The following is a 23,202-nucleotide window of genomic DNA, read 5'->3' as shown; positions in this document are numbered from 1 at the left end:
GCAGTTTAAAGTAGTGAAGTTTGACATTCATACCAATGCTTAGTCATTAAGTAATGTGGATAAATGCGAAGTTATCCATTTTGGCTGGAAAGATAAAAGGGCAAATTACTGTTTAAATGGGGAAACCGACTCAAAAGGCGTCTGTGCAGAGCGATCTGGGTATCCTTGTGCATGAGTCTCAGAAAGTGGGTATGCAGGTGCAGAATGTAATAAGGAAGGCAAATGGAATCTTGGCATTTATTGCAAAGGGCCCAGAGTATAAAAGTGGAGAAATGTTGTTACAATTGTATAAGGCATTGGTGAGATCACACTTGGAGTATTGTGTTCAGTTTTGGTCACCTTTTGAGGAAGGGTGTGATGGCACTGGATTCGGTTCAGAAGCGGTTCACTAGATTGATTCCAGGTTTGAAGGGGCTATCATATGAGGAATGGTTGAGTAGCTTGGGCTTATGCTTGCTGGAGTACAGATGAATGAGGGGGGGATTTGATTGAGGTATATAAAATACTCAACGGGATTGATAAAGTATTAACCAAATGTTCCCCCTTCTGGAACAAGAGGTCATAGTTGAGAGTAAGAGGGGGAAGGTTCAAGGCAGAGAGAAGGAGCATCTACTTCTCACAGAGGGTTGTGAATCTATGGAACTCACTGCCCCAGAGTGCAGTGGATGCAGAATCAATCAATGGATTCAAAAAAGAAATAGATAAATATTTGATCAAAAGCAGGATAAAGGGCTATGGGGAAAAGGCAGGGAAGTGGAGTTAGGATGAGATGGAGATCCGCATATTCAACATGGGAGCCACTCAAAATCATGGCTGAACTTCTACCTTAACTTCACCTTCCCGCATTACCCATATTCCTTGATTCTCTTAATGCGGGAAGGTGAAGTTAAGGTAGAAGTTCAGCCATGATTTTGAGTGGCTCCCATGTTGAATATGCGGATCTCCATCTCATCCTAACTCCACTTCCCTGCCAGGGTTGATATTAGAACCTTAATTTATATGACTTATTTAAATGGAAGGACAGGCAGAAGGGGCTAAATGTATGTAATTGTGAAAACAGCTGAGAGCAATTTTGCCATTCGATGAATATGCAAATAGATTCATTTGCAGCATGTCTGTATTTGTGATACAGATGATAAAATTGAACATCTTAAGCAGCAGTATTGCTCCAGGACTAAATGTAATTGAAGTATCCATATTAACAGTAAAAAGAAACAAATACTGTTTTGGGTGCACGTGCTTCTCGGAAATGCTTTTGTGGTTGTGCAGTGATACCTTTGGCAGCTGTAACTTGAAAACTACATTATTTAAACTAGTTGATGATTATTTTTGTATTCTATTATTTTTAAAATAAATTAGTACTTGCTAACTCTAAAATCCGTTGGGGCATCAATGTTATAACAGGAAGTATCATTGAATCCCTACAGTGCAGCAGGAAACTATTCAGCCCATCAGGTCTGCACTGACTCTCCGACAGTGCATCCTACGCAGGCCCTGTTCCCGTAACCCCACATATTTACCTCGCTAATTCCCCTAACCTGCACATCTTGTGACACTAAGGGGCAATTTAGCCAATGCACCTAACCTGCACATCTTTGGACTGTGGAAGGAAACTGGAGCACCCGGAGGGAACCCACGCAGACATGGGGATCGTATGCAAACTCCATACAGACAATTACCCCAAGGCCGGAATAGAACCCAGGTCCCTGGCACTGTGAGGCAGCAGTGCTAACCACTTTGCCACCTTGCTGCCCAATCACAATTGATCATTCACTGGAAATTAAATTAAAATGTGCATTTATTTGCTGTGGTGCATTGAAATTTAGATTGTTTTGGGATGTGTAGAGTTCTTCCCCTACTCTTCCTTTTCTCAGTAGTGCATTTATAGGCGTATCAGATGTGGGACAATGCATTCCCGGTAAGCCAAATATGTAATCCAGTTAGACTTGGGTGCAGAGCAAATTGCACAGGGGAAATAGCAAAATAATGCAACTTAGTTGTTAAAATACTTTGAATTTAATGTTCCTGCATCTGCTTGTTGCCAGGCCACAACTAATGTATATGACACTTGTTGATGGTATAAAAGATAGAAACATTTGTAATATTTTACAACAGAATATCAAAGAACATATAAATATAAGAATTAGGAGCTGGAATAGGCCATTTGGTCCCTGGAGCCTGCTCCGCCATTTCTTATGGCTGATCTGATTTTGGCTTCAACACTACTTTCCTGCCTACCCCCGTTACCCTTTGACTCCCCTATTTGTCAAGAATCTGTCTATCACTGCCTTAAAAATATTCAATGACCCTGCCTCTACTGCTGCTCCTTGGGAAAGAGAGTTCCATGGACTCATGACCCTTTAAGAGAAAAAAATTCTCTTCTTCTGCGTCTTAAAGGGAGACCACTTATTTTTAAACTGTGTCCCCTACTTCTAGTCTCTCACACAACGGAAACGTCCTTTCTGAATCCATCCTGTCAAATACCCTCAAGATCTTGTATGTTTCATTGGTAGATACAGCAAAATACTACTTAGTAAAAGCTAAAATGAAACAACAATCACCAATATAACAATATAAAATTGAGCTGCAAATTTTTAATCATTGTGCGCATTAAGGCAACTCAACAGTATCTTCTTTCAACTCGAGCTCAATATGTCATTTCTCTCATAATTTTTGTTTGAATTAAATTATTTTATAATATAGTGCATGTTATGCAATTTATAAATACTTTAGTGACTGCCAGGCGCATCAAAAGATAATTAAATTGATGGAATTAACAGGCAATTTGGTGAGGAATTGGGTGATGTGAAATGGAATAAGAGCTGAGTTTCTCATCTACAAATATATCAGCCTGGTTGGACCTAATAACTTGTTACAGTTCAAAAAAAAAGGAATAATTTACTTTTATATTCTGTTAAGTAATATAAGAACCCACATTATATAGAATATATAACATACAGCATATAAACCCTTCTGCTTAACTTGTCCATAATGGCTTTTATATAGCATTGAGAGCCTCCTTCCATTCTTCCTCTCTAACTCCATCAGCAAAATCCTCTCTTCCCTTCTCAATATGTTTATTTAACCTCCCCTTAAATGTATCTATAATATTCACCTCAGCTACTCCCTAGGTAGTGATTTCCACTTTCTCACCACTCTCTGGGTAAAGACGTATTTTCTGAATTCCCAAGTTGATTTCTTGGTGACTATCTTATATGATTGCCCTCTGATTTTGCTCTTCTCCACAAGTGGAAACATTTTTTCTGTTCTTACTCTATCAATATCTTATAACTTTAAAGACCTCTATCAGACCAGCTCTCTGGCTTCTCATTTCACGAGAAAAGGGACCCAGGCTCTTAATCTTTTCCTCATGGATATAACCTTTCATTTCTGCTATCATTCTTGTAAATCTTTTTTGCACTTTGCTCCACATGCTTTGATATCCTTTCCACAATATAGCAACCAGCAATGTACAATTATCCAGGTGTGGTCCAGTCAAGGTTCAAATCAAATTTAGCGTAACTTCCCTACTTTTTGTAATTCTGTTACTCTGGAAATAAACCCTGGAACTTGATTTGTTTTAATTATGACCTTGCATAGGTTAAGTGAATGCGCATAAGATTTGGCAGATAGAGTATAATGTGCGAAAATATGAGATTGTCTATTTAGGCAGGAAGAATAGAAAAGCAGAATGTTATTTAATGGAGAGAGACTGCAGAATGTTTCTGCACATAAGGTGTCTTGTGCATGAATCACAAAGAGTTAGCATGTTGGTACGGCAAATGAAATGCTAACCTTTATTGCAGAGGGATGGAGTATAAATGTAGGAAAGTCTTGCTATAACTATACATGGCATTGATGAGACCACAGCTGGAGTATTATGTATAGTGCTGGTCTCCTTATTTAAGGAGGGATGGAATCATAGAGTTTTATAGCACAGAAAGAGGCCCTTCATTCAGCCCTTCGTGTCTGTGCCAGCCATCAGGCACCTATCTATTCTAATCCCATTTTTCATCACTTGGTCCATAGTCTTGTATACTTTGGAATTTCAAGCATCCGTCTAAATGCTTCATAAATTTTGTAAGGGTTCCCACCTCTACTACCCTTTCAGGTAGTGAGTTCCAGATTCACACCACCCTCAAGGTGAAAAGGTTTTTCCTCAAATTCCCTCTATGTTCCCTGGTTATTGACCCGCCTACTAAGGATCTACTTGCATTGAAAGCAGTTAAGAGCAGGTTCACTTGATTGATTCCTTGGATTGAAAGAGTTGTAATATGAAGACATGTTGAGCAGCTTGGGCCTATACTCATTGGAGTTTAGAAGAGTGAGAGGGGACCTTATTGAAACAGAAGTTTCTGAAGGGGTTTGACAGGATAGATGCTGAGTGGGTGTTTCCCCTGGTGAGGCAATTAATAACTAAGGAATAAAGTTTAAAAATAAGGGGTCTCCCAGTTAGGACAGAGATGAGCAAGAATTTCTTCCCTGAGGGTCTTTAGTCTTTGGAGTTCCCTTCCTCGGATGACAATGAAGACTGAGTACTTTCCCGACTTCCCAAAGCCTGTTCACCATCTACAAGGCACAAGTCAGGAGTGCGTTACAATACTCTCCACCTGACTGGGTGAGTGGAGCTCTAACAACACTCAGGAAGTTTGACTCCATCCAGGTTATGTTGGAGCTGCAAACAGCACTCGTTCGGTCACAGAGTAGTGTGTGTGGTTAGAGAATTAGAGGGACGAATGGGGTGGATGTGTGAGATTGTGGGGGTGAGATGGGAGGTGGGCCTGGCTGGGTGCTCTGTAAAGAGTTGGTGCGGACTTGATGGGCCGAATGGCCTCATCTTGAATTGTGGGAATTCTATGATTCTGGTCACCACACTGTAGGAAGGATGTGATTGCACTAGAAAGCGTGCAGTGGTGATTCACTAGGATGTTGCTTGGGTTGAAGCATTTCAGCTATGAAGAGAATCTGGATAGGCTGGGGTTGTTCTCAAAGCAGAGAAGTTGAGGGGGGACCTCATCAAGATGTACAAAATTATGAGGGATAAAGATAGGATAAATAGGAAGAAACTTTTCCCTTTATTAGACGGGTCAATAACAGGAAGCCTAGATTTAAAGTAAATAGCAAGAGATTTGGAGGGGATTTGAGGAAAATGTTCCATCCAGAGGGAAGTAGGACTCTGCAACTTGATGCCTGAAAGGGTGGTAGAGGTGGGGACCCTCGCAACATTTAAGAAACATTTAGATGAGCATTTGAAATGCCATAGCATACGAGGCTATAGACCAAGTGCTGAAAAATGGGAGTAGAGTAGGTAGGTGTTTGATGTCCAGCACAGATACAATGGGCTGAAGGGCGCCTTTTTGTGCTATGAAATTCTGTGACACTGAGGACAAAGGACCCTGCCTGATTGACACCCCTCACCACCTTAAACATTTACTCCTTTTATCTCCGACACACAGTACAAGGTACTATCTACAAGATGCAGTGCAGCAACTTACCAAGGTTCCTTCATCAGCATCTTCCAAATAACTTATTATTCAAGACTGCCCCCTGACAAAATTCAGCGGAAGGCTCAGAGCTCCTTTTACCCACTATGGTTAATGGAGCTGTTGCTTGGCTTGGTGATTATTGCACACGCTAAAAGAAAGCATGGCAAGCATGGTGGATACAGTGGTTAGCGCTGCTGCCTCACAGCGCCAGGGACCCGGGTTCGATTCCTGGCTTGGGTCACTGCGCGGAGTCTGCACGTTCTCCCCGTGGCAGTGTGGGTATCCTCCGGGTGCTCCAGTTTCCTCCCTCAGTCTGAAAAATGTGCTGGTTAGGTGCATTGGTCATGCTAAATTCTCCCTCAGTGTACCTGAACAGGCGCCGGAGTGTGACGACAAGGGGATTTTCACAGTAACTTAATTACAGTGTTAATGTAAGCCTACTTGTGACACTAATAATTTCATTTTTCTCAGTGAAAGTTTATTTATGGCTGAAATTTTACCGTCCCACCTGCCATGGGAATTGGAGCGGGTGAGGCGTGGACTATGGAAAGGTCTGTTGACTTCAGGTGGGATTTTACGGTTTCGGGATAAGCGAGGCAGTAAAATCCCGCTCTATAATCACTGTTCTTTCACCATTGCTGGGTGAAAATCCTTCCTCACCCTCCCTCCCTAACAGTATTGTGGGTGTACCTACTCCACATTGACCGCAGTGTTTCAGGAAGGCAGTTCACCACTACTTTCTCGAGGCAATTAGGGATGGGCAATAAATGCTGGCCTAGCTATCAACACTCACATCCTGCGAAAGAGCAAAATTAAAATGGAGTTAGGCCACAGATCAACCGTGACCTGATAGAATGGTGTTACCCACTTGAGGGGCTAAATGGCCTACTCCATTTCAGTGTATATATACTAAATTTCCTCATTGATCATTCAGTGTAATCATTTGGGGCGCCACGGTAGCACAGTGGTTAGCACTGCTGCTTCACAGCTCCAAGGACCTGGGTTCGATTCCCGGCTTGGGTCACTGTCTCTGTGGAGTTTGCACATTCTCCATGTGTCTGCGTGGGTTTCCTCCGGGTGCTCCGGTTTCCTCCCACAGTCCAAAGATGTGCGGGTTAGGTTGATTGGCCATGCTAAAATTGCCCCTTAGAGTCCTGAGATGCGTAGGTTAGAGGGATTAGTGGGTAAAATATGTAGGGATGGGGGTAGGGCCTGGGTGGGATTGTGGTCGGTGCAGACTCGATGAGCCGAATGGCCTCTTTCTGTACTGTAGGGTTTCTATGATTTCAATAGATAGAACTCATTCATTAAACTTATTAGTACAATATGTTTTTTTTAGTTTAGCAACAAAAAGTTGTTTTCTCGAATTAACCAATTTTCCACTTCATTTTAGATTGTGCATTCATATAAAGGACACAGTGCAGAAGTCCACCTCTTGTTGACCTTTGGTGATCATTTGATCTCCGTGGATCGAGATAACAGACTTATCGTTTGGGATGTGCAATCAGAGGGTGAGTTTGAGATTATGCGACATACTTGTTCTAGTACAATAAAATTGAATGTATTCAAACACTCTGTCATTTATAAGTATTGAGATTAGTAATTTAGCCCACATATAAAATAATACTCCTACATTATCAGGACAAGGGCGAAAAATCATGTCCCTTGAGACTTTTGTTTCTGGGCTCCTTCATCTCCCCTCAGTCATGCATGTTATTTTTTTCCCCTTTCAAGATTTGTCATTCAAATTTGCCTATCAATTACAGGAAGATCGAGTAAAATTACAGCACTCGTTGTTGGCATCTCATTGCAAATATTGTCCGATTTATATACACCGAAAGAGCAGCAACAACATAATGCAGTGTTAGTTTGTGTGTGCCCTATAGGTGATTACACGAGTTTACATGCTCAATGTAAATGCACAGCATCTGAACTGAAGTGCAGTAACAGCTGACTATGTGGTGGAGTCCCTAAACTTCATTTCCTTCCACCTACAATTTCTTTCAACTTTCAGACAAAACAAATAATTACAATAATCTCATTGAAAAGGATTTTTGACAAGTTACTGAGTCATCCGTTTAGCTTCGTAATTGTGATATTTCATGGCATTGTCCATTTCTAAGAGATGGTCTGTGAGGTATGGCTGCTCTCATTATAAAAGGTGCAAGAAGAATTTGTGGAGTTTGGAGCGAATTGGGTTGCTGAACCAACACATGGGACGATTTTGAGCCCGCACTCTCAGTCTGTGGGAATGGCAGCGTGTGCTCAAAATCCAGAAAACCCAATTTGCACCAGCAAGTTTCAGAGCTCTGATCCTCCAGGCCCCTTTCTGGTAGAGTGATGTGAAGCAAGCCATAGTACCCACAAAGCTAATTTTAATACTTTAGCACGTCATTAGTGGGCACTCTGTCCGCGACTTCCCCCTCTCACTGGATATTCAGCGGATGCTGGCATGACATCATGCCAGCACCATTTACAAAAGTTCAGCTAGATCTGAACCTGTCGTGGGGGTCTCCCTGGGGGCGTAAAGGTGACTAACCCTGCGGGAGAGGGACATGGCCAGTCAATGGCCTAGCATTGCCCCTTGGCACAGTTTGGTGACATCCCCATGCCAACCTGGCAGTGCAACCTGTGCCAAGGGGTAGGCCCCAGTGGAGGGGGTGGGGGATTAGAGTCATAGAGGTTTACAGCATGGAAACAGGCCCTTCGGCCCAACTTGTCCATGCTGCCCTTTTTTTAAAACCCCTAAACTAATCCCAATTGCCCGCATTTGGCCCATATCCCTCTATACCCATCTTACCAATGTAACTATCTAAATGCTTTTTAAAAGACAAAATTGTACCCACCTCTAATACTACCTCTGGCAGCTTGCTCCAGACACTCACCACCCTCTGTGAAAAAATTGCCCCTCTGGACACTTTTGTATCTCTCCCCTCTCACCTTAAACCTATACCCTCTAGTTTTAGACTCCCCTACCTTTGGGAAAATATGTTGACTATCTACCTTGTCTATGCCCCTCATTATTTTATAGACCTCTATAAGATCACCCCTCAGCCTCCTATGCTCCAGAGAAAAAAGTCCCAGTCTATCCAGCCTCTCCTTATAACTCAATCTATCAAGTCCAGGTAGCATCCTAGTAAATCTTTTCTGCACTCTTTCTAGTTTAGTAATATCCTTTCTATAATAGGGTGACCCGAATTGCACACAGTATTCCAAGTGTGGGCTTACCAATGTCTTGTACAACTTCAACAAGACATCCCAACTCCTGTATTCAATGTTCTGACCGATGAAACCAAGCATGCCGAATGCCTTCTTCACCACTCTGTCGACCTGTGACTCCACTTTCAAGGAGCTATGAACATGTACCCCTAGATCTCTTTGTTCTGTAACTCTCCCCAATGCCCTGTCCTGGTTGAATCTACCAAAATGCATCACCTTGCATTTGTCTAAATTAAACTCTATCTGCCATTCGTCAGCCCACTGGCCCAATTGATCAAGAACCCGTTGCAATTGGAGATAACCTTCCTCACTGTCCACTATGCCACCAATTTTAGTGCCATCTGCAAACTTACTAACCATGCCTCCTATATTCTCATCCAAATCATTAATATAAATGACAAATAACAGTGAACCCAGCACTGATCCCTGAGGCACGCCGCTGGTCACAGGCCTCCAGTTTGAAAAACAACCCTCTACAACCACCCTCTGGCTTCTGTCAAGAAGTCAGTTTTGTATCCATTTAGATACCTCCCCCGGATCCCGTGAGATTTAACCTTATGCAACAACCTACCATGTGGTACCTTGTCAAAGGCCTTGCTAAAGTCCATGTAGACAACATCAACTGCACTGCCCTCATCTACCTTCTTGGTTACCATTCGAAAAAACTCAATCAAATTTGTGAGACATGACTTTCCACTCCCAAAGCTACGCTGGCTGTCCCTAATCAGCGTCTCTAAATGCCTGTAGATCCTGTCTCTCAAAATACCTTCCAACAATTTACCCACTACAGGTGTGAGGCTCACTGGCCTGCAGTTCCCAGGCTTTTCCCTGCAGCCCTTTTTAAACAAAGGCACAACATTTGTCACTCTCCAATCTTCAGGCACCTCACCCGTGACTATCGATGATTCAAATATCTTGGCTAGGGGACCCGCAATTTCCTCCCTAGCCTCCCACAGTGTCCTGGGATACCCTTCATCAGGTCCCGGGGATTTATCTACCTTGATGCGTTTTAAGACTTTCAGCACCTCCTTCTCTGTAATATGTACACTCCTCAAGACACCACTATTTATTTCCACAAGTTCCCTAACATCCATGCTTTTCCCAACAGTAAATACTGATGAGAAATATTCATTTAGGATCTCACCCATCTCTTGTGGATCTGCACATAGATGACCTTGTTGATCCTCAGCCCTACTCTCTCCCTTGTTACTCTTTTGTCCTTTATGTATTTGTAGAAGCTCTTTGGATTCTCCTTTGCCTTATCTGCCAAAATCTCGTGTCCCCTTTTAGCCCTCCTGATTTCTCTCTTAACTCTACTCCTACACCCCTCTACACTCTTCAAGGGATTCACTTGACCCCAGCTGCCTATGCATGTCTTGGCAGGTTAAAAAATTGCCCCTTAGTGTCCTGGGATGTGTAGGTTAGAGGGATTAGTGGGTAAAATATGTGGGGGTAGGGCCTGGGTGGGATTGTGGTCGGTGCAGACTCGATGGGCCGAATGGCCTCCTTCTGCACTGTAGGGTTTCTATGATTTCTATGTCATGTGTCTCTTTCTTCTTCTTGACCAGGGCCTCAATATCCCAAGTCATCCAGGTTTCCCTACTTCTGCCAGCCTTGTCCTTCACTCTAAGAGGAATGTACTTACTCTGAACCCTAGTTAACACACTTTTGAAAGCGTGCCACTTATCAGATATCCCTTTGCCTTCCCACAGACTCCTCCAATTAACTTTTGAAAGTTTCTGCCTGATACCATCAAAATTGGCCTTGCTCCAATTTAGAATTTTAACTTTTGGGCCAGACCTATCATTCTCCATAGCTATCTTAAAACCAATAGAGTTATGGTCACTGGTCCCAAAGTGATCCCTCACTAACACTTCTGTCACCTGCCTTTCCTTATTTCCCAAGAGGAGGTCAAGTTTTACTCCCTTTCTAGTCGGGCCATCCACATACAGAATGAGAAATTCCTCCTGAATACACTCAACAAATTTCTCTCCATCCAACCCTCTAATACTATGGCTGTCCTAGTCAATGTTGGGAAAGTTAAAATCTCCGAATGTTACCACCCTATTTTTCTTGGAGTTATCTGTAATCTCCTTACATATTTGCTCCTCAATTTCCCGCCAACGATTTGGGGGCCTACAGTCCAACCCTATCAAAGTGATTTCCCCCTCCTTATTTCTCAATTCTACCCATATAGACTCAGTGGCCGAACCCTCGGATATATCCACTCTCAGTACAGCCGTGATGCTTTCCCTAATCAAAAGTGCAACTCCCCCTCCTCTCTTACCTCCTGTTCTATCTTTCCTCTCGCATTTGTACCCTGGGACATTGAGTTGCCAGTCCTGTCCCTCCCTTAGCCATGTTTCAGTAATTACTATAATATCCCAGTCCCATGTACCCATCCATGCCCTGAGTGTGGCCTTGCCCGTCAGGCCTCTTGCATTGAAATATATGCAGTTTAATCTGGTCTTCCCTTGCTCTCTGTCTTGCTTTTGCCTGATCTGTCTGGTACTAGGTTACTGACACTGCCTTTACTACTTATGTGCTCTCTTTAACTTCTCTTCTGTCTCCCTACTGCTTTGGATCCCACCCCCCTGCCAAACTAGTTTAAACCCTCCCGAGTGGCTCTAGCAAATTTCGCTGCCAGGATGTCAGTCCCCCTCCAGTTCAGGTGTAACCCATCCCTCTTGAACAGGTCACCCCTTCCCCAGAAAAGATCCCAATGATCCAAAAATCTAAATCCCTGCCCCCTGCACCAGCTCTGAAGCCAGGCATTCATCTGCCTAATCCTCCTATTCATACTTTCACTAGCACGTGGCAGCGGTAGTAGTCCTGAAATTACTATCTTCGAGTTCCTGCACTTTAGCCTTCTGCCTAACTCTATGTTCACATTTCAGGACCTCATCCCATTTCCTATCTATGCCATTGGTACCAATATGTACAGCGACCTCTGGCTGCTCACCCTCCCCCTTAAGAATGTCCTGCAATCGCTCAGAGACGTCCTTAACCCTGGCACCAGGGAGGCAACACCATTCTGGAGTCTCGATTGCGGCCACAGGAATGCCTGTCTGTGCCTCTAACTAGCGAGTCCCCTATTACTACTGCTGGCTTGCTCTTTGCCCGACCCTGTCCCACAGCAGAACCAGCTGTGGTGTCACAGGCCTGGTTTTTCATGCAGGTTTGGTTGCGGGCCGGGAGAAGATGGAGGAGCAAGGATTCCGGCTCACTTTGCCGGGGGGGGGGGGGGGGGGGGGGGGGGGAGTGCCAGCTCCGACTGGTGGGGTGAGCTGATGAAGAGGGGGAGTGTGGGAGAGAGGTGTGGGCACTTCTTTCCCACACCTACCAGGGGAGGGGAGCCCCTGAGATCTCTGTGGTGGGCTGGGGGTTTCTTCCTGTTATGATCGAGGTGCTTTTTAAACGTGGCTACTTGTAAGATCTAGAGAGAAAACAGGTATGCTTCTCACTCTGCCATTTCTTGGTAAGATTCCCTCCACAATCTTCCCTCCACAATACTTTGTTGCTGTTTGTAGGGGTGCAGCTGTTTCAACACGATTGGATGTCTAGGCTCTCAGCCAAAAATGTGCAATGAGGCTTGGCTGAGAGCCCAGAGATCCATTAGATTGTTGAAATAGCTAAGCCCCGGGGAAAACATTTGATTTGATTTATTATTGTCGCATGTATTGGCATAGAATGAAAAGTATTGTTTCTTGTGCAATAAGACAAACTATACCATTCATAAAGTACATAAGGGAGAGGGTGCAGAATGTAGTGTTACAGTCATAGTTAGGATGTAGGGAAAGATCAACTTGATATAAGGTAGGTCAATTCAAAAGTCTGATGGCAGCAGGGAAGAAGCTGTTCTTGAGTTGGTTGGTACACGACTTCAGATTTTTGTATCCTTTTCCAGACTGAAGAAAGTGGAAGAGAATATGCTTTTCCGAGGCAGTGGGAAGTGTAGACAGTGTCACTGGATGGGAGGCTTGTTTGCGTGATGCACTGGGCTATGTTCACAACGCTTTGTAGTTTCTTGTGGACTTGGTCAGAGCAGGAGCCATACCAGACTGTGATACAACTAGAAAGGATGCTTTCGGATTAACATCTCTGGCTCTATGATCTATTCTGTCAATTGAACAATATTTATTTGTACAAGGTAGAGGTTTTAAGTGCAGTTTCCACGGGTACATTAAATGATTTGGATGATTGCCACTTTTATTGCCAAGTATTAAAAGGAGAAAGTGGAAAGTGACGAATAAATTACTTTTTAAAATACATTTTATTGCCACTATAGGTTGCTTTTATACAGCGTGTATAGTGGGTGAATGGGTGTGGAAGTGCCATAGCTTGGCACGGAAGATATGACGGGCCATAGGGGATGAGTGGAGGGGCATAATGTGGCATTGGATAAACTTGAGTTTCAAAAGATTCCCTCATCTAAATATCTGAGGTACCCCATGAGACATGAGTCCTTAGCTGACCCAACCCCATGAAAATTGAAGAGGACTCAGATACACCTATCCCCAAAGTGGAGCCAGCCAGGCCAGGTGTACAGGGTGTGGGCTGGCAACCTACATGGCACAGTTGTTAGTACTGCTGCCTCACAGCGCCAGGGACCTGGGTTCAATTATGGCCTTGGGTGACTGTCTGTGTGGAGTTTGTACCTTCTCCCCATGTCTGTGTGCATTTCCTCCGGGTGCTCTGATTTCCTCCCAAAGTCCAAAGATGTGCAAAGTAGGTGGATTGGTCATGTTATTTGCCATTTATTGTAGATTAGTGGGATAAATGTGTGGGGTTACGGTGGGGGGGGGGGGGGGGGGGGGGGGGGGGGAGTTGGTGCAGACTCAATGGACTGAATGGCCTCCTTCTGCACTGTAATGATTCTATGCTTAACCTGCACTGGTGAACATTGAGGGTGCCAGGAATGAGTTTGGATACCCCCAGGATCTGGTCTCTGTCACCATTTTTGCACCTCCATGGAGTCTTCCCAAATCTATGAATGTCCGGCCCTTCAGCTCAGCCACGGAGCCTTAAAGTAACACTGCATGCAGATACGTCATCGCTGGATTTGGGAGGTTGTTACAGCACACAAAATAAAAGGAGATGCAATCTGAATGTTCATCAACAAAAAAACTTTTAATTTTTATATGATCTATTTTATAGTTTGTACAAGGAACATTGATTACTTCAGTGTGGGACTGGAATTTATATGGAGCAAATACAAATGAAATTGACATTTGGTAACTAATTATGTGTTGTTGAATTTTGACAAATTCGCCTTTGGTTACTGACAAGTAGGAATTAAATTCTTCATTGCAAACATGAATTATCCTCCACCAATCTCTTTAATTAGCCTATTTTTTAAGATTTACATTGTTTGCCAATATTCTACATTGTGGTTGATTCTGAAAGATAGTGCTGGGCTAGACTGAGGCAATGCTATTACCATAACCTTTCACCTCCTCTCCAGGATCTCAGTGACAACTCACTGCAGTGCGTATAGTTCACGCAGGTGAATACATTAGTAATATGCTGTTAAATAAATTAATTCCGTGTTAATTTTAGTCCTCTTGCCCTCCTATTTAACGTTTCCCTTTTAAGTAATTCAGCTAGCTTGGAGATCAATGTAAAGCTGGTCTTTCAGCTCTGACACTCTGGTTGCTCAGTCTGGACAATGATAAGAACTCCATTTATGACAATGAGCTCCCTGGGCCCCAATGTTTTGCACCTTGTGCTCCCCCCCCCCCCTTCATCATTATGATGTACACTATTTATTAGTTTATGTTTTTAGTGCTTTTCCATTATTTAATTTTAAACTCATGTCTGAAATTTGCGACTCATTTTGGATTCCATGCCATTTAGCCTTCAGAAACCTCATCCAGATGGACTTTCTTTGTGTTGTCAAGGATATTAGTTCATTATTCTACTAAGGAATATCGTGATTAAGCCATACTGGATAGTAATTGTAAGTGAGGGTACTGGTTGATTTTTCTCCTTGTCCCCACCCATAATCAAAGAGCATTGACAGCAGTTATCTTGTCCTACTGCTGCATCAGATGGTGATAATTGGATTTATGCCTGTGAATGTTTGAACCTAGGACCTTCTTGATGTACTATTTCATGTGTCGTTTTTAACGTCAGAGCCACACGGAATTCAGTGTTTCAATTTTCACCTAAAAGGTTCTGTGCATTTAACATCTTACAACACACCATAAGATATGTATGGAATGCACAGCAGGTATAACATAATGATATCACATTTATTGTTCTTTTTAAATATGCTAATTTTATGATGTAATGGTAACTTAAGTTCTAGATTCAATATGATGGGTTTGGCAAGAAAATGTAGATACCTCTATAGTCTTTGAAATATATTTTTCCATAAAGTACATTTACCATTGTAAAAATATCAGTAATTGTTGAAAAGAATGTACATTTAATAAGTTATTTGTTGCTTCTGTCTTATTTACAGAGGAATATCTTCAACTGAACTTTGATAAAATCGTGTTTACCGTTTCTGCCCTTTTGCACCCAAGCACCTATATCAACAAAATTCTTCTTGGCAGCCAGCAAGGGAGTCTTCAGCTATGGAATATCAAGTCCAAGTCAGTTCAGTTTCTTTAACAGTTTTTTGTAAAATTTTAAAGTGTTAAGGTTTCTACAAAGCTGTTGCTCCCATAATTAATTTTCACATAACTCTGATAAAACTAAAATCCATTTAAAACCTACAAAAAAATCCAACCGTTTTACCTTTATTAATGATGAAGGCCAATGAAATTTGATATTTTACTGTAGCTCCAATATATTGCATTATGTCCTGTTTTATTTAAGGCCGAGGTGGAATTCTACATTGCTTCGGCACAAGATTTGCATTTTATTGTGTTGACTTCAGCTCTTTCCTGGTTGAGTGGATATGGGATTGCAGGTTATGTCTTGAGATGGATAGAAAGCTGATTAGCAGAAAGGAAGCAAAGAGTTGGCATAAATGGGTCTTTTTCGGATTGGCAGTCAGTGACTAGTGGCATTCCAGAGGGATGTGCTAGGACTCCAATTGTTCAGATTATATATTAATGATTTGGAAGAGGGAGCCAAATGTATTATTTCCAGATTAGATGATACAAAGTTGGGTGGGAAGGTGAGTGGTGAGGAGGATGCAGAGATGCTTCAGTGTGATTTGGATAGGCTATGTGTATGGGTATCTGCATGGCAGATGCTGTATAATGTGGATAAATGTGAGGTTATCAATTTTCGTACCAATACTAGGAAGACAGATTATTATTTGAATGGGTGTAAATTGAGAGAGGTGAATACTCAACGAGGCCTTGGAGTCCTCTTGTAACAGTCGCTGAAAGTAAGCATGCAGGTACAGCAGGCAGTAAAGAAAGCAAATAGTATGTTAACCTTCATGTGGAATTCGCTTTCGGAAGTCGGATCAAAAACTGATGAGACACAGGTTTCTCCGCAAACCTTCTTTATTGCATCGGAGGAGAGATCGCTAGACCATGCGCATCAAGCATGGGTTCGTGAGTCTCTGTCTGACTTACAAAACAGTTTCAGTTATACACGACGGAGATACATCCACATACTTCTGTTAGCCAATAAGGGCATAGCTGTATTGTTACATTTTGACTAGATTACTTTCAAGAACAAAAGGCGATAGCCACGTAAGGACATGGCTATTAAAGTTTCTGATTAGATTACTTTCAAGAACAAAAGGCCAATCGATGAGGTCCTGCCCTCCGAAGCCAGAACCACAATTACCTATTAGCAGTTGCTTTAACGTGATCATTAGTTTCGGTGAGCCTTGTTGCCCTCGTCTCAGGCCCTTTCCAAAACCAGTTTATCCCTCAACTGATTCCTAGTTACGCATCCCAATTTTAACCCTTTCCTCTTCTCAATCTACCGTATACACATTCTCATCATAGTGAGAGGATTTGAGGATAGGGATGTTTTGCTGCAATTGTATAGGGTGTTGGCGAGGCCACACCTGGAGTATTGTGTGCAGTTTTGGTGTCCTTATCTGAGGAAGGATGTCCTTGCTACAGAGGGAGTACAGCGAAGGTTTGCCAGGCTGATTCCTGGGATGGCAGGTCTTTCATATGAAGAGAGATTAAGCTGGTTAGGATTATATTCACTGGAGTTTAGAGTGAGGGGGGAATCTCATAGAAACTTATAAAATTCTAACAGGGTTAGACAGGGTAGATTCAGAAAGAATGTTCCCAATGGTGGGGGAGTCCAGAACTAGGGGTCATAGTTTGAGGATAAGGGGTAAACCTTTTAGAACTGAGGGGAGGAGAAATTTCTTCACCCAGTGGGTGGTGAATGTGTGAAATTCATTACCACTGAATGTAGTTGAGGTCAAAACGTTGCCTGGTTTCAAGAAGAAATTAGATATAGCTCTTGGGGTTAAAGGGATCAAGGGATATGGAGGAAGGGGGGAATCAGATATTGAATTCGATGATCAGCCATGATCAAAATGAATGGTGGAGCAGGCTCAAAGAGCTGAATGGCCTACTCTTGCTTCTAGTTTCTATGTTTGACAAGAGGTGTTCAACATCATGATTGGTCTATAGATATAGCTCTTGGGGTTAAAGGGATCAAGGGATATGGAGGAAGGGGGGAATCAGATATTGAATTCGATGATCAGCCATGATCAAAATGAATGGTGGAGCAGGCTCAAAGAGCTGAATGGCCTACTCTTGCTTCTAGTTTCTATGTTTGACAAGAGGTGTTCAACATCATGATTGGTCTAAAGTGAACGTGTTCCTCTAAGGTTGTGAACCAGAGGACATAGATTAAAGTGATTGCCAAAAGAACAAAGGCGACATGAGGAAAATCTTTTTACATCGCCAGTATTAATCATTTGGAATGCATTGACTGAAAGAGTGGTAGAGGCAGATTAATTCGTAGCACTCAAAAGGGAATTGGATAAGTATCTGAAAGAAAATCTGCAGTGTCATGGGGAAAGAGCAGGGATGAGCTGAATTGCTCTTGCAGCAAACTGGTGAAGGCTCCATGGGTTGGATTGCTGCCTCCCATGCTGTGATCATTCTCTGTATCAGCTTTATGAAAGCAACCTTTTCTAAGGAAAAGATGCTGTAAGGCCAGAAGTATGTGATAACAAATGTTATATCAGACCAAATTTACTTTACTCTGTCACTTACAAAACTTTTTCAAATGTAGTAAAATTTATGGCATGTTCCAGAAACAGGAGGTGCCAGCCAACCAAAACTGCCGGTTAATTTTCTTCCCATCAAAAAGCCCCAAATATTCAGTGAGTGGTTGGGAGATTGCATGGTGATGTTGAGCTCTCTCAAGAGGCGCAGGAGTGCATGAATCTGGTGAATAGTGCTGCAGGAACATGAGCTGAGACCAGAGTGAGGGCGGATCATTGATGATAACTGCCTGTGAGTTTCATAATTATTAGCGGTTGTGCGAGAATGGAACTAATGGGAAATGGTGAACATAATCATTCAGCAGCAAGTGTTAACACCTGCTTCTGAAGAATGAGAGGCGTCCCCAGTCAAAAAACAGACCCAACACAGCAATTCCAATTGCTAGAGCATGCCAGATAACGCACATTTTTACTGTACATAACTTTTATTCAACTTTACAAATAGCTACTTTGCGTAATCTATTGAAATGGTTTCCCAAAATATTTTTTGATTTTTCCTCCAATAGAGGAAATCTTTTTGTGGAATTGTTTTGTCATATTCATTCCATTTAATAGATAGATAATGATTATATGAGAATTACTGTAATTTTTAATTACACTTGATAGTAATAGCAAGTAATTTCTCAAAAATGTAACTGAGGGATTTCCTTAACTGAACCATGCTGTTGAGAATTCAACAGTTATCATTGACTTTGTATCTCTCCAATGTGATTTTTTTCCCTTTTTTTCCCCTGTTCCAGCAAACTTGTATATACCTTTCAAGGTTGGGGCTCAGGAGTATCTGTGCTTCAACAGGTCAGTGGTATTTTGTTCTAATGTGTTCTGGTCAGTTTAAATGTTATAGCATTACAGTCTCCCGTTCCATTAAAACCATTGGACTCCTTCATTAATGTTTCATAGCATTTAAGTGACTCGTTGCAATCTTTTCAAAAATACTATGAATGCTGGCACTATAAATTTCAGAATCTCTCCGAGAAACAGACAGCACAGGTAGTGACCATTTATCACTATATGCACATTCCAGCTCTTTGAATAGCTTTTTCAATCAATTCAATCACTTCCCTACTAGCCATGCACATTTTACCTTTTCAAGCATTTATCCAATTTCCTTTTGAAAGGTATTATTGAATCTGCTTCTGTTACCCTTTCAGGTAGTACAATGCAAATCATATAACAACTTGCTGTTTGTAAAATTCTTATTTCCCTGTTGTTTCTTTTGCCCATTATCTTAAATATTTCTTTTGGTTATTGATTCCTCTCACAGTAGAAACAAATTCTTACGTGCTTTATCTAAAATGCTTCATAATCATAGAAATCATAGAAACCCTACAGTGCGGAAGGAGGCCATTCGGCCCATCGAGTCTGCACCGACCACAATCCCACCCAGGCCCTACCCCCACATATTTTACTTGCTAATCCCTCTAACCTACGCATCTCAGGACTCTAAGGGGCAATTTTTAACCTGGCCAATCAACCTAACCCGCACATCTTTGGACTGTGGGAGGAAACCGGAGCACCCGGAGGAAACCCACGCAGACACGAGGAGAATGTGCAAACTCCACACAGACAGTGACCCGAGCCGGGAATCGAACCCGGGACCCTGGAGCTGTGAAGCAGCAGTGCTAACCACTGTGCTACCGTGCCGCCCCAATAATGTTGAACACCACTATTAAACCTCCCTTTAAACTGCTCCGCTTTAAAGCGAATAATTTCAGCTTCTCTAGTCTCTCCACATTTCTGATGTGCCTCGTCTCTGGTATTGATCGAGTGAATCTCCTTTGCTCCCTCCCCAGGGCCATGACATCTTATCCTAAAGTGTGATACCCCATAATCGGACATAATACTTCAGTTGACATCTAACTAGTGACTTATAAGCGTTTAGCATAACTTCTTGATTTTGTTCTCAGTGGCACTATTGAACAAAGCTGAACATCCCATTTTAAAAAAAACATATCAATTTTGTTGCAATTAGTGACGATATGTGTTGGGAATTGGCCTTTCTTACCCACTCCTTGTTTGCTCAGGAGTTTCTTTGTAATTTTTAAGGATGTCTGCACATAATCACTTGCATGCTGATTGCAAAGAACTCAGTCTGACAGGCTTTCTTGAGTTTCAACACAAAGGGGTTAATTTTTATTGTGCTAACAATCCACTCAGGTAAAGATGTTTAAAAAGGTAAACTTGTGTCCTGACCTTCACAACACGCACACACAGGCATACAAATATGCAAAAATTACAAGTTATAGAGGATATTAATTTTTAGCCAAATTAAGATTCGGTGATAAAAGGGAAAAATAGAGAGTTCACTTTTTGATTTCTTTACCCCCCTCCCCCCCCCAAGTGTCCTTGTGATGTAAAGAGGCAGAGTTCCTTTGTATGAAAGAAATGGCTCTGAACTTGAGAGAGTGGGAAGAGTCATAGCGGTTTACAGCATGGGAACAGGCCCTTCAGCCCAACCTGTCCATGCCGCCCAGTTTTTATCACTAAGCTAGTCCTAATTGTCTGCATTTGACCCATATCCCTCTATACCCATCTTACCCATGTAACTGTCTAAATGCCTTTTAAAAGACAAACTTGCACCCACCTCTACTACTGCCTTTAGCAGCTCATTCCAGACACTCACCACCCTCTGAGTGAAAATAATTGCCCCTCTGAACCCTTTGTATCTCTCCCCTCTCACCTTAAACCTATGTCCTCTAGTTTTAGACTCCACTACCTTTGGGAAAATATGTTGTCTATCTACGTTATCTATGCCCCTTATTAATTTATAGATCTCTATAAGATCGCCCCTAAGTCTCCTAAGCTCCAGGGAAAAAAGTTCCAGTCTATCCAGCCCCTTTTTATAACTCAAACCAAGTCCCGGTAGCATCAAAGAACAAAGAAAATTACAGCACAGATACAGGCCCTTCGGCCCTCCAAGCCTGCACTGACCACACTGCCTGACTTAACTAAAACCCCCTATCCTTTCGGAGACCATATCCCTCTATTCCCATCCTATTCATGTACTTGTCAAGACGCCCCTTAAAAGTCACTACCGCATCCGCTTCCTCCCCGGCAACGAGTTCCAAACTTCCAAGTCTTGGGATTTGACTCACATTCCAATCATTATTTATGTAAATTGAGTTTGTGTCTTTGTGCCCTGTTTGTGATCAGAACTCCCACCCACCTGACGAAGGAACAGCCTGTTCCGAAAGCTAGTGGCTTTTGCTACCAAATAAACCTGTTGGACTTTAACCTGGTGTTGTTAGAGTTCTTACTGCGTTTACCCCAGTCCAACGCCGGCATCTCCATATCATGACGACTTTGACCGAGCCAGTTTTGTATCCACCTTGCTAACTCACCTCTGATCCCATGCGACTTCACCTTCTGCACCAGTCTGCCATGAGGGACCTTGTCAAAGGCCTTACTGAAGTCCATGTAGACAACATCCACTGCCCTACCCTCATCAATCATCTTCGTCACTTCCTCGAAAAACTCGATCAAGTTCGTGAGACACGACCTCCCCTTCACAAAACCATGTTGCCTCTCACTAATACGTCCACTTATTTTCAAGTGGGAATGAATCCTCTCCAATAATTTTCCTACCACTGATGTAAGGCTCACTGGCCTGTAATTACCTGGATTATTCTTGCTACCCTTCTTAAACAAAGGAACAACGCTGGCTATTCTCCAATCCTCTGGGACCTCCCCTGTAGCCAGTGAGGATACAAAGATTTCTCTCAAGGCCCCAGCAATTTTCTCCCTTGCCTTTCTCAGTATCCTGGGGTATATCCCATCCCTGGGGACTTGTCTACCTTAATGTTTCTCAAGAACCCCAATACCACCTCCTTTTTGATCTCAACATGACTCAAACTATCTACACATCCTTTCCCAGACTCATTATCCACCAAGTCCTTCTCTTTGGTGAATACTGATGCAAAGTACTCATTTAATACTTCGCCCATTTCCTCTGGCTCCACGCATAGATTCCCTCCCTTGTCCTTGAGTGGGCCAGCCCTTTCCCTGGCTACCCTCTTGCTCTTTATATATGTATAAAAAGCCTTGGGATTTTCCTTAATCCTGCTGGCCAGTGCTTTTTCATTACCCCTTTTAGTCCTCCTTACTCCTTGCTTAAGTTTCTTTCTACTTTCCTTGTATTCCACACTTGCTTCGTGTGTTCCCAGCCTCCTAGCTTTGGCAAATGCTTCCTTTTTCTCTTTGACTAGGCTCACAATATCTCTCGTTATCCAAGGTTCCCAAAACTTGCCATACTTATCCTTCATCCTTACAGGAATGTGCCGGTCCTGAATCCCTATCAACTTACACTTGAAAGCCTCCCACATGCCAGATGTTGATTTGCCCTCAAACACCTGCCCCCAATCTACATTCTTCAGTTCCTGCCTAATATTGTTGTAATTAGCCTTCCCCCAATTTAGCACCTTAACTTGAGGACTACACTTAGCTTTATCCATCAGTACCTTAAAGCTTACTGAATTGTGGTCACTGTTCCTGAACTGCTCCCCTACTGAAACATCGACCACCTGGCCAGGCTCATTCCCCAATACCAGGTCCAGTATGGCCCCTTCCCTAGTTGGACTATCTACATACTGTTTTAGGAAGCCCTCCTGGATGCTCCTTACAAACTGTGCCCCATCCACGCTCCTCGTACTAAATGAGTCCCAGTCAATATAGGGGAAATTAAAATCTCCCACCACAACAACCCTATTACTTTTACACCTTGCCAAAATCTGCCTACATATCTGTTCCTCAATCTCCCGCTAGCAGTTGGGTGGCCTATAGTAAAACCCCAAAATTGTGACTACACCTTTCCTATTCCTGAGCTCTACCCATATTGCCTCGCTGTATGAGCCCTCCGAGGTGTCCTCCCGGAGTACAGCTGTGATATTCTCCTTAACCAGTAGTGCAACTCCTCCACCCCTTTTACATCCCCCTCTATCCCACCTGAAACATCTGTATCCTGGAATGTTAAGTTGCCAATTCTGAATTTCCCTTAACCAAGTCTCTGTAATGGCAACAACATCGTAGTTCCTAGTACTAATCCAAGCTCTAAGTTCATCTGCCTTACCTGTTACACTTCTCGCATTGAAACAAATGCACTTCAGCCCACCAGACCCTCTCTGATTAACGATCCCACCCTGCCTGCTGTTTCTCTGAGTCTTACTGGCCCTACTCTCTGGTTCCCCTTCAGCTAATTCACCTTTGCTTTGGTTCCTACCCCCCTGCCAAACTAGTTTAAATCCTCCTGTGTGACACTAGCAAACCTCCTGGCCAGAATATTTGTGCCCTTCCAGTTTAGATGCAACCTGTCTTTCTTGTACAAGTCCCATC

General features: G+C 42.7%; 1 protein-coding gene across 1 annotated transcript in view; it reads left to right on the top strand.

Annotated features, from left to right (window-relative positions):
• wdr36 (WD repeat domain 36) overlaps positions 1-23,202 on the top strand; it is a 103,935-nt gene that overhangs the window by 7,504 nt on the left and 73,229 nt on the right. Inside the window, exons 4-6 of the mRNA XM_078214675.1 lie at positions 6,880-6,997; positions 15,172-15,304; positions 18,615-18,669. Coding sequence (XP_078070801.1) covers positions 6,880-6,997; positions 15,172-15,304; positions 18,615-18,669 — 306 coding nt within the window. The remainder of the gene's footprint in view (positions 1-6,879; positions 6,998-15,171; positions 15,305-18,614; positions 18,670-23,202) is intronic.

This window comes from Mustelus asterias, chromosome 6 (assembly GCF_964213995.1).
Source record: "Mustelus asterias chromosome 6, sMusAst1.hap1.1, whole genome shotgun sequence".
Classification (NCBI taxonomy): Eukaryota; Metazoa; Chordata; class Chondrichthyes; order Carcharhiniformes; family Triakidae; genus Mustelus; species Mustelus asterias.
This window is presented reverse-complemented; position numbering and strand designations above follow the sequence as displayed.